The 12166-nt window shown below is 60.9% G+C and overlaps 1 protein-coding gene across 2 annotated transcripts in view; it reads left to right on the top strand.

Annotated features, from left to right (window-relative positions):
* Positions 1–10656, top strand: part of NKAIN1 (sodium/potassium transporting ATPase interacting 1) — a 41010-nt gene extending 30354 nt beyond the window's left edge. Inside the window, exons 2-7 of one of the 2 annotated variants that reach the window (XM_050983176.1) lie at positions 745–882; positions 1848–1928; positions 3829–4026; positions 4698–4758; positions 7430–7511; positions 8889–10656. In XM_050983176.1, the coding sequence (XP_050839133.1) occupies positions 745–882; positions 1848–1928; positions 3829–4026; positions 4698–4758; positions 7430–7511; positions 8889–8898 (570 nt within the window). In that variant the 3' untranslated portion in view covers positions 8899–10656. The remainder of the gene's footprint in view (positions 1–744; positions 883–1847; positions 1929–3828; positions 4027–4697; positions 4759–7429; positions 7512–8888) is intronic. The other variant, XM_050983177.1, reaches the window with a different exon arrangement.
* Positions 10657–12166: the final 1510 nt, after the last annotated feature.

Below are 12166 nucleotides of genomic sequence, written 5' to 3'. Positions count from 1 at the left end.
CACTTTTGGCCATGGCTGGGTGGTGTTTCACCCCACAGACACTTTGGGCTGGCTGAGGGCTCCAGCTGGGCACGTGGGGACAAGTCCAGGTGTGCAGGAGCTCTGGTGGCTGCAGGATGGAGCTTCCCCCCATCTCAGGGGCTGCTCCTCGGGTTTCCCTCTGCCAGAGAAGCTTTAAGGCCATGGGGAAGGAAAGGAGTGGGTTCTGATGGAGGGTTTGGATCCAGAGCTTTGTTCTGGCCCGCAGCCTCTGAACCCAGCCCCAGCTCCAGCAGAACTCCTGACCCCGTGGGTGCTGCTCCTTTTAACCCCGGGGAGAGGGCAGGGAAGGGGCAGGGAGCCACCAGGCAGGGACAGGAGGGGAGGTCTCAAGGGACAAAGGACACCTGGATGGCCCAGTGCCCCCGGGGGTAGAGGGCATCCTTTGAACCTGCCAATCACTGGAGCCCTTCTGGAATGCCAGGACTGACAGACAGTGCTGGGAGGGGTCAGGGAGGGGGAAGGAGAGGTGACTGACACAGCTGGGGGGGAATCTTCAGGGGAGGGAGCCAGGGTTCTGAGGTAAACCCTGAAATCACGGCACACACCCAATAACCCCGGTCCTGCTGGCCAGTGCACCACAGGGACATTCCAGCCTACCCAAACCCGTTATGCACGGAATTCCCAGTGATTCCCAGCTGCTCCCTGCCCTCAGCACCCCGGGGGTGCCCAGCCCTGATCCCTGCCCCCTCTGCTCTGTTGCAGGTCGCTGCTCTGGAGAGGCAGATCTTTGATTTCCTGGGATACCAGTGGGCCCCCATCCTGGCCAACTTCCTGCACATCATGGCCGTGATTTTGGGTATTTTTGGGACCATCCAGTACAGATCCAGATACCTCATGATGGTGGGTACCACCCTGGGGATGCAGCACTGTCAGCCCTGGGGGCTCAGCCCCAAGTCCCTCCTGTCCCCCTGGGAACACAGAAGCTGTGGCTGCTCCATCCCTGCCAGTGCCCAAGGCCCAGCTGGACAGGGCTTGGAGTGGGACAGAGGGATTTGGGAGGTGTCCTTGCCATGGCAGGGGTGGGAATTAGAGCCCTCACAAAGGAAATTCAAGGAGTATTTGGAGTTTTATGGGTGGGCAAACTGAGGACACAGCAAGCACCTTCCCCACCTCATTAATTCTGCCCTGTAATTAGGGCTCACTAACTCAGCCTGGGTTGATGCCTGGGGCCCCCGTGGGCTCTCCCCTAATTGATGAACTTTAAGGTCCCTCCCAGCCCAAACCGTGCTGGGATTTTGTGATTCCACCATCCCAACCCGGACCCCTGGATGCAGCGGGCGGGGCAGGGCTGGAGGGGGTGCAGGGGGCTGGGGGGCTGGAGGGGGTGCAGAGGGCTGAGGGGGCTGGAGGGGGCGCTGGAAGGGGGGGATGGAGGGGGGCAGGGGGGGGGGGCGGGGGTGGGGATGGGGTGCAGGGGCTGGGGGGAGCAGGGGGGTGGGCAGGGGGCCTGGAGGGGCAGGCGGGGGTGCAGGGGGCTGGGGGGAGCCTGGAGGGGGGAAGAGGATGAGGGGTCAAGGGGAGGGGGCTGGGGCGCTGAGGGGAGCTGGAGGGGCGGTGCAGAGGGCTGGGGGGGCTGGGGGGGGAGAAGGGGTGCAGGGGGGCGGGGTGGTGGGACTGGGAGGGGGGCAGGGGGGCTGGGGGGGCTGGAGGGGTGCAGGGGGCGGGAGGGGGTGCAGGGGGGCTGGGGGAGGGCTGGAGGGGGTGCAGGGGGCTGGGGGTCCTGGAGCGGGTGCAGGGGGGCTGGGGGGGCTGGAGGGGGTGCAGGGGGCGGGACGGCCCGTGCCCTGAGCCGTCTCCTCTCGCAGTATGCGGTGTGGTTGGTGCTGTGGGTCGGCTGGAACGCCTTCATCATCTGCTTCTACCTGGAGGTCGGGCGCTTGTCACAGGTAACGCCCCCACCTTCCTCCTCTTCCTCCCTGCATCCTCCTGCCCTCCGTCTTCCCTGCTGTCGCGCCCTTGCGCTCCTCATCCTCCTCCTCGTCCTCTTCCTCCTCCCCTTCCTTCTCCCCAGGGCCCGGGGGTGCCCCAGCCCCGCAGCAAAGCGGATGCCGGGGGCGCCTCCCCGGGGCTGCAAGGATGGGGAGGGCCGTGGGTGGGAGGAGGGGACCCCCTTGCTGTAAATTCCCAATTTTCCTGGGATTTCTTGGGCTCATGGGATCATCATCCCCGGCTTTGGGACGTCACCCTGCCGGCCATGGGGTGAGGCTGTGACGGGGCTGTGCCTCCACCGCACCCCGCGCTGTTAAATTTCAAAATTTCATTTTTACACCAAAAAGAGCAAAACTTCCCGCGGGGATGGGGCAGCACCGGGTGCTCTGAGGGAACCTTTGATCCCGGGGTCGCGGTCCCTGCGCGTCCCTCCCCGGCTCTGGGGACATCACGGAGGGCTGGGGACAGCCAGCTCCGCTCTCCCCTCGCTTCCCCGAGCAGGGCGAAGCCTCCTGGGTGCTCCATGGCTGGAACTTCTCCCCGAGCACCTCCAGGGCATTTGAGGCTCTCCCGGAGCGCTGGGCGCGCAGCACGGTGGGGAGAGGGGGAGGATTCCCTCCCACCGCGGGTTTTTGTGGAAATCCCGGTGCCCGTCACAGCTCCCGCTCTTCCCTGCGCCTCAGCCACATCCTCCAGCTCCACAAACACAAACCCACTCGCTCCCTCTCGGGGTTTTTGCCGCCTCCAGCAGCAAAAATCTTTTAATTCCAGATCGGTGATTTCCTGCGGGGGATGATCGGCTCCAGCACAGCCGGGGGGGCTCTCTGGGGGCTGGGGGGTCCCCAGGGGGACCCTCACGGGGTGGACAGGGGCAGCCAGGGGCTGAGGATCACCCCCCTGCAGGGGGCTGCTGCCTGCCCAAGGTCACCCCACAGCTGCTGGAGAGGACCCAGGCAGAGCCCCAGAGCTTGTGAGGGGCTGACAAGGAGGGGAGGGGACCCTGCAAGGCTCCCTGGGAGTGGCATGAGGGCATGGCAGCCCAAAAGCCCAGGGGGAGCAGCAGGGGCTGCCCTGCATCCCTGGAACACACTGATGGCCTGCTGCCCTGCTCCCATCCCTGGGGTGGCAGGAGGCACCATCACAAACACCCTCCCTGCCGCTCTGTGACACCCACCCTGCCACCTGGGCATCCTCCAGGTGCTGCCTGAGCAGGTGCCCACGGTGCCAGCACGGGAGGAAGCCCCAAACCCCAGGGCTGGGGCTCAGGGAGATGCCCTGCTCTGACCCCAGGGAGCATCCTTGCCTTGGGAAAACCCATGTACTGTCCAGCCGTCCTGCAAAGAGCCTCGGATCCACCATTCTTCTTTCTTCTCTTCTTTCTTCTCTTCTTTCTTCTCTTCTTTCTTCTCTTCTTTCTTCTTTCTTCTCTTCTTCCTTTTTCTTTTTTCTTTTATTCTTTCCTTTCTTCTTTCTTCCTCTTTCTTCCTCTTTCTTCTTCTCTTCTTCTTCTCTTTTCTTCTTTCTTCTTTCTTCCTTTTTTTTTTTCTTTATTCTTTCCTTTCTTCTTTCTCCTCTTTCTTCCTCTTCTTTTCTTTCTTCTTCTTCTTTCTTCTCTTGCTCTTCTTTTCTTCTTTCTTTCTTTCTTCTTCTTTCTTTCTTCTTTCTTCTTTCTTCTTTTTTCTTTCTTTTTTCTTCTTTCTTCTTCTTTCTTCTTTCTTCTTTCTTCTTTCTTCTTTCTTGTCTTCTTCTTTCTTTCTTCTTCTTTCTTTTCTTCTTTCTTCTTCTTTTTTTTCTTCTTCCTTCTTTCTCCTCCTCCTCCTTCTTCTCTCCCTTCTCCTCCTCCTCCTCCTCCTGCAGGACCGAGATTTCATCATGACCTTCAACACGTCCCTGCACCGCTCGTGGTGGATGGAGAACGGCCCTGGCTGCCTGGTGACGCCGGTGCTCAACTCCAAGCTGGCTCCCGAGGACCACCACGTCATCACGGTCAGCGGCTGCCTGCTCGACTACCAGTACATCGAGGTGGTGAGCAGCGCCACGCAGATCTTCCTGGCGGTAAGGGCGCCCTCCTCTCCCTCATCCCACACCGCCGCGGCACCGGCGGGGTGCTGGCACCGGGCAGAGCGGAGGAGCCGTGTGCCCCTGTCACGCATTTCTGTCACCCAGAGAGGAGCAGACAGAGCCCTGCCAGCACCCCAGGGGTGTGCCCACCCCAAAACTTGTCAGGTTGAGGGCTGGATGCTGCGGGGATGGAGGAACCACTCCCTGGGAATGAGCTGCTGGAATGTGCTGCCTGCCGGGAGGGAGGGTCCCCTCTCACCGGTGACTGTCACCCCCTGTGGGGGGGGGGTGGCAATGGGACACACCTGGAGCCAGAGCTCCCTAAAATGGAGCTTTAAGGGGAATCGGGGTCCCCATAGGGGCTCCCAGCCCTGGGTGGGGCTCAGCACCCTCTGTGGGGTGCCAGCTCCGGCCCCCTTAGGGGCCCCCCTTGTGCAGCTGAATCCAGCCAACCCTGCTGCACCCCAAACTGCACCGGGATGGGCTCTGGCTGCTCCCGGCCCTCAGGTCACTGTCAGTCCCCCCAGGTCACCCCCAGTGCCCCCAGGTCACCCCCAAGCCCCCAGGTCACTGCCAGGCCCCCCAGCCGTGCCCCCAGTGGCACCGTGCCCGTTGTGCTGCCCATGACCCCATACCCAGCCTCTCCCTGCCCTGTTTCTCCCCAGCTCTTCGGCTTCGTCTACGCCTGCTACGTCAGCAAAGTGTTCCTGGAGGAGGAGGACAGCTGTAAGTGCCTTGGCCGGGGGACAGGGGCACAGGTCCTCACCTGGTGCCACCCTGAACGGGATGGCAGCTCCCAGTGGGCTCTGGGGAAGCAATGCCCGGGTCCCAGGCAGCTGAGGAAATCCCTTTAGTTGGGTTGTTGCCCCATTTTCCCACCCCTGGTGAGGCAGAGCTGCTGGGGTGTGAATGGGGCAGCTGTCACCTCCCTTCCCCCTTGACAGCCACAGCGACTTGGGGACACTGTGTCCCCCGGGCTGTGTCCCCACTGCCAGGTTTTCACCCCAAACCGGGGGGAAAACAGCATTTTAGGCAAAGTGAAGGCAAACTTCTGTCCAGTCTGTACTGCTCCTCCTGCTCCCACCCCGATCCCTGCAAACCCCCTCGGGAAGCGCCCGGCCCAGTGAACCAGGTGGTCGAGGCTGTGGCTGTCCAAGTGCATTAAAAGCTCATCTGCCATTAATTAATTCCCACCAGCTGGCAGATCCCTGCAGGGCTGGGCCACAACCACCCGGATGTGCCCCTTCCCCGGGCTCAGCATGGGAATCAGCACCGGGATCAGCCCAGGGATCAGCACCGGGATCAGCACCGGGATCAGCCCAGGCTCAGCACAGGGATCAGCACCGGGCTCAGCACAGGGATCAGCACAGGGATCAGCACAGGGATCAGCCCAGGGATCAGCACCGGGATCAGCCCGGGATCAGCCCAGGGATCAGCCCAGGGATCAGCACAGGGATCAGCACAGGGATTAGCCCGGGCTCAGCACAGGGATCAGCACAGGGATCAGCACAGGGATCAGCACAGGGATAGCCCGGGCTCAGCACAGGGATCAGCACCGGGATCAGCACCGGGATCAGCCCAGGCTCAGCACAGGGATCAGCACCGGCCTCAGCCCAGGGATCAGCACCGGGATCAGCACCGGGATCAGCCCAGGGATCAGCACAGGGATCAGCACAGGGATCAGCCCCCCCCATGCCCACAGGTGGTCCCAGCCCAGCCCAGGGCTGCAGCACCTCCGTGTTTTCCCTCCTTTCCCATGGAAATTAAACATCTCCGTGGGGAATTGGCCTCTGCCTGGGGGAACAGCTCCTTTCCAAAGGGTTTATCCAGCGCTGGCAGCTCTGGAGCACGTTAGCACTCCCACAACTCTGCATCCAACACAATTTTAATATTAATGCTGCCTCAGCCCGGGATGCAAATGCATCTTTTTAATGGAATATCTTATTAGATTTGGAAATGGATGGATGGCGTCAAAATCGAGAGCTGGTGTAATATTGAGTCAGGAAGGGAAATATTCCAGGAGAGGGGGGCTCTCCCCTGGAGCTCTCAGCTCTCAGACACCCATGGATAACCCACCCCAGTGTGGGATTTGGGAACTTGGGTGGTGCTGGGGATCCTGGAAAGGTTGGAATTCCCAGCCTGGCTGCACCTGGAGTCCATCCCTGTGCTACTGTGCCAGGGAGAGGGAAACACAGGGGGATCTGTGAGAAGCTGGAGCATGTCCACCCACCCAGGGCAGCCCTAGAACCCCCCAGGGCACCCCCAGCCCCCCAGAGCTGCCTTGGCCCCTCTCGGGATGAGGGGCCAGGCTCTGATCCTCCCGGGAACGGGCTCGGAGCGGGATGAGCCTCCAGGCTGGAAACCCCAGCGGTAAAAGCTGCAATCCCCCGAGGTGACAGCCCCAAAGGAGCGCGAATTCCCCCATAACTCTCCCGAAATGCTGAATGCCCACCCCGCGGGCAGGGGAGGGAACCGCGCCCTCTCTGTCCAGCGGGGCTCTGCTGGGGGAGAACGGACCGGAACGGAACGGACCGGACCGGGACAGAACCGCCCCCATCGCGGGAGCTGCTCCGGCTCCTTCCCCCGGTGTTTTCCCGGGATGTGTCACGATCCCGGCTGCTGTTCCCTGGGGTGAAGCCCTGGCCGGGGGTGCCCCTGTGCCTCCCTGGATGCTCCATTCCAGGCTGCCCAGAGAGCCTGTGGGGTCTCCAAGCTGCCTGGACAGAATTCCAAATGTCCGCGGGACCCTGCTCGAGTTGGGGGTTGGGCTGTGTGACCACCAGCGGTCCCTTCTGGTCTGATCCCGTTTGTGGTTCTGATTTATTCCCTTGGGAATGCAGCACTGGGGTTCCCCAGGATGCTGGGGTAGCTCAGGATCACCGAATCACGGAATGGTTTGGGTGGGAGGGGACCTTGAATCCCACCCAGTGTCACCCCTGCCATGGCAGGGACCCCTCCCACTGTGCCAGGGACCCCTCCCACTGTGCCAGGGACCCCTCCCACTGTGCCAGGTGCTCCCAGCCCCAATGTCCAGCCCGGCCTTGGGCACTGCCAGGGATCCAGGGGCAGCCCCAGCTGCTCTGGCAATTCCAGCCCAGCCCCTCCCCACCCTGCCAGGGAACAATTCCCAATTGCCAAGATCCCATCCAGCCCTGCCCTCTGGCACTGGCAGCCATTCCCTGGCTCCTGTCCCTCCATCCTTGTCCCCAGTCCCTCTGCAGCTCTCCTGGAGCCCCTTCAGGCCCTGCAGGGGCTCTGAGGATTTCCCAATTTCGCCCTGAGCAGTCGCATTTCCCTGGGTGTCACATTTCCCTGGGTGCAGGGATGTTCCCCTCCCCGTGGGGATCTCCCTGCTGCCCTTCCGGGCTCACCCCGCTGCTCTCCCGCCTCTCCCCAGTTGATTTCATCGGCGGCTTTGACTCCTACGGGTACCAGGCACCCCAGAAGACGTCGCACCTGCAGCTACAGCCGCTCTACACGTGAGTCCCGGGGTGCTCAGGGGTGCGGGACCCTCCGTGTGCCCAGATTTGGGGCTGGGCATCCTCCCCGCAAATCCCCGGGCTCCACCCGAGCGTGGCCGGGCGCTTTGGGGAGGATCCCCCTCGCTCGGGTTTTGTTCGCTGGGATTTGTTCGCTGGGTTTTGTTCGCTGAGCTTCCCCCGCCGGTGTCCGGGGCAGCAGCGGCTCTCCAGATAACCGGAGCCGGCTCCTCCTCGCTCTCCCTTCCCCGCTAAGCCGAGCTCCATAAACACTCCAGCGAGATGAGGCTCGCAGATCTAAAGGGATTAACCTCCAGCGGGCTCTGCTCGCTGCCAAAAATTAATTATATTTTAAGCCTTGTATGCAAATTGAAGGGCAGGAGATGCCATCAGGGAGGCAGAGAGAGGCTGGGAGGGGACAAATCCGTCTGCGACACTGCTGGGCCCTCCCTGGGGACACTGATGGGGTGGAGGGGAGCACCCATGGGTGCTGTGCCCCCTGCTCGGGGCTGGTCCCTCCCTGTGTGGTAACAACAGTTTAATAACTGAAATTAAAGAATATATAATAACAGGAATAATAGTAATACAGAATCACAGAATCGCAGAATTTCTAGGTTGGAAGGGACCTTTAAGATCATCGAGTCCAACCCATGTTCTAACAGGTCATGGCACTAAGTGCCACATCCAGTCTTTTTTTGAAAACATCCAGGGATGGTGACTCCACCACCTCCCTGGGCAGATGATTCCAAATATATATATAAATATATAATAGTAGTAGTCATAACAGTTGTAGGAGGAGCTGTATTATTATCAATAAAAATAAAAATAGCAACAACAATAACAGGGAGAACCTGTGGGGTAACAACAGTTTGATAACTGAAATCAAGCAAAAGATAATAAGAATAATAATAATAATACTAGCAATAGCAGCAGTAGCGACTGTATTATTAGTAGTATTAATAATATCAACAATTAAATTATTAATAATAACAACGATAGCAATGCTGATTATAATAACAACAATAATAAAAATAAAACCCCAAAACCAAAAATAAAAATAAAAATAAAGATTAAAAATAAGATTATAATAGACAGGACAAGAAGAGAGAGGGATGAACCCCAGGAGCTCGGTGTCCCCGTGCGAGGGGACACCCGCCCTGCTCCCCAGCACTCTGTGACACTTCTGGGGGTGGGAGAGAGCAGTGACCCCATGAGAGGTCCCTGTCCCCCGCTGGCCGCGCCTCTTTGTCCCCACGTGGGGACACTCCGCGGGCTCTCTCCCAACCCCTGCTGTCCCCTCTTTGTCCCTTTGTGCCTCTTTGTCCCCACCTGGGGACTCTCCGCGGGCTCTCTCCCAGCCCTGTCCCTCTCTTCCAGCTCGGGATAACCGGAGCCAGCGGCGCCAGGACCCCGCGGTGCCACCACCCCCTGATGCCACCACCCCCGGCGCGACGGGGCCACCACGGCGAGCGCCTGTCCCCTGCTGCAGCCCGGGACATCGCGACAGCTCCAGCCGCGGGGGCTGTGCCACCCCTGGGCTCCCCCTGCCCGCCGTGGGGACACGGGGACAGCGCGGAGGTGGCAGCGCTCACGGGACACCGCTGGATGTGCTCTCCCAGCCTGGCTCTTCCTTGGAGCAGCGGAGCGGGTTCGGGACAGGGACAGGGACAGGGACAGGGACAGGGACAGGGACAGGGACAGGGACAGGGACAGGGACAGGCACCGCCCTGGGGACAGGCGGGCTCGGGACACTTTCCCGACACTCCGGCTCTGGCTCAGACTGGCTCCAAGCCCGGGATCTGCGCTCCCGCAGGGATTCTCCCGCCCCCGCGCCGGGATGGAGCAGCAGAGCAGGGACTCGCTCTGGGGCGCTCCGAGGAGTCGGATCCGTCCGTCAGCATCGCCTCGACCCCGGCTTTGGGGACACGGGGACACACAGGACCCTGAATCCCCCTGCACCCCCTCCCTCCCACGTTCTGGGGGCCTTGCTCCGAGCTGGGATCGGTCCCCGAGGCTGCCGCAGCCCAGCCCCCTCCCAGCCCTTCCAACGATCGGATGAATGTTTTGGGTTGCTTTGGGATCTTTTTCTTTCCAATCATTTCTTTGGGTTTGTATTTAATTTAAAGTGCCTGAGTAGACTCTGGCTGAGCCGGGCCCCACCCCCCCAAGGCTGACACCGTGCCTTCAGCATCGCTGGGACCCCCCAGGGCCCCCCAAACCTCGCTCAGGGCTGGGGATCCCACCCTGGTCCACGTTCATCCATCGGCTCCAGCGGCACAGGGACACCGGCACGGGGGGAGGGTTTTGGGGGGTGTGAGGTGGGTTGGGCAGGGATTGCTTTGCAGGAGGAAGATCAGCTGGGAAGGAAAAGCCTTGGAAGGAAGTGGAAGGAAAAGAAAAGGAGTTTCCTGGAGTGTCCCAGCTCCCCAGAACCTCCTCGCTCTCCTTTCCGTGGGATGCGGCTCCTCCAGAACCCCTGGATCTGCTCTGAAGCCCACCCTGCTCCCCTGGGAGGGAGCTGGGGAATGTGGGTGGATTTCACCTCCCAACTGTTTCTCCTCCAGTGCCAGGGGAATTTTTTACACCCTGGAATGGTTTTTTGGCCCTTCCCAACAAGGAGCCCTGGAAGTGCCAGGGCCCGGGAGCTGGGATGGGCTGAGCCCCCACAGCCCTTCGCCACCTCCAGCCAAGCTGTGAACTCTACAGGCAATAATTTTCCACCCTTTGCCCCTCTTTTTTCCATGGAAAACCGTGGTTTGTTCTGGCAGCGATCCCCCTCATCCCCCAGAACATATCCCCATCCCCAAGCCCTGGGGCCAGCAGCATCTTTGGGGTTTATTTTCCTCTCCAGGACCAAGGATGCTGCACTGACCTGCTCTGGGATGGGATGGGATGGACAGGCAGACACTGCCCTGCTCCCAACCCTTCCCAAACCCAGCAGGAAGCAGCAGGAAGAGCTCACTGCATTAAAGCTCTTGGGAAGAGCCTCCCTCCCTCCCCCGGGCTCCACAGGAGCCGGGCACGGCTCTCCAGGACCTTGGGTGTTTCTGTTCCGTTGGCTTGGTTTTCTATGAGCCCGTCTTTGTAACGTGAATCGAGGATTTCTTTTCTATTCTGTAATTATAAAAGTCAAAGGAAAGTTTCAGCTGGTGCTGTTCTGCTTTGGGGCACTTCCCTTCCCCAGGCAGCTCAGGTGATTAACGTGGGGGTGGCTTTTAAATATTTTTTTAAATTCTTTTTAGATTTTTTTCCTTCCTTAACACTGCCACCTCCTTCCTCAGGGCTCTGAATGCCCCAGATTTCCCCATTTTATATCATGGAATGGTTTGGGTGGGAAGAGACCTTAAATCCCCTCCAGTGCCACCTCTGCCATGGCAGGGACCCCTCCCACTGTGCCAGGGACCCCTCCCCCTGTGCCAGGGACACCTCCCCCTGTGCCAGGGACCCCTCCCCGTGTGCCAGGGACCCCTCCCACTGTGCCAGGGACCCCTCCCCGTGTGCCAGGGACCCCTCCCCCTGTGCCAGGGACCCCTCCCACTGTGCCAGGGACACCTCCCACTGTGCCAGGTGCTCCCAGCCCCAATGTCCAGCCTGGCCTTGGGCACTGCCAGGGATCCAGGGGCAGCCCCAGCTGCTCTGGCAATTCCAGCCCAGCCCCTCCCCACCCTGCCAGGGAACAATTCCCAATTGCCAAGATCCCATCCAGCCCTGCCCTCTGGCACTGGCAGCCATTCCCTGGCTCCTGTCCCTCCATCCTTGTCCCCAGTCCCTCTGCAGCTCTCCTGGAGCCCCTTCAGGCCCTGCAGGGGCTCTCAGCTCTCCCTGGAGCCTTCTCCTCTCCAGGGCAGCACCCCCAGCTCTCCCAGCCTGGCTCCAGAGGGGCTCCAGCCCTGCAGCAGCTCCGGGGGCTCCTCTGGGCTCTCTCCAGCAGCTCCATGTCCTTGATTTTGGAGGTTCCAGGGCTGGGACAGCTCTGCAGGTCGGTTCATTCCATGACCACAGGGCTCCAGGGAGCATCCCACGGTCCCCCAGCCGCAGCGTCCATCCAGCCGCGCTCCTCCCCAGCCGGGCGGGAGGAGCGACCCCGCTCCCCTGCCCCACCACGGATCTGCCTCTTCCCCCACAACCTCCCAGCCCAGCCCAGCCCAGCCCGGCCCAGCCCGGCCCATCCAGGCTCCGCAGCCGGGCCGGGCACGCAGGGACACCCTGCAGAGGTGGCGGAGCTGCAGCTTCGCCCTCCTGGGAAGGGCAGGAGAGCATCAAACTGGAGGCTGGAATAGACCCCTTGACGTGCTTTTCCATGAAAACCTTTGATTTCGGGACACAACTCCGAGTTTGTAACCCCAGGCTTGGTCTTAGAGCCAGAATGGTCCTTCGAGAGCAGCAGGGGATGGGGAAAATTCTTGGGACAGGGCAAAAGCTGTCCCAAATGCCACCTGCACTGTGTGATGTCCCCAACGCCCCCCAGCCGAGCCTGGAGCCGGGACACAGCCGCATCCCAAATACCATCGGGGCACCCCAAATTCACAATCCAGTGAGTGTGGGGATTGCATTGATACTCACAGACACGGGGGTCGCTCTGCACCTCTCTCACCCTGGCCCCAGCCGGTCCCTCCGCACAGCCCGGGTCCCATTCTCATGGTCCCTGTCCCTTC

The sequence above is a fragment of the Serinus canaria genome, chromosome 23 (assembly GCF_022539315.1).
Source record: "Serinus canaria isolate serCan28SL12 chromosome 23, serCan2020, whole genome shotgun sequence".
NCBI lineage: Eukaryota > Metazoa > Chordata > Aves > Passeriformes > Fringillidae > Serinus > Serinus canaria.
This window is presented reverse-complemented; position numbering and strand designations above follow the sequence as displayed.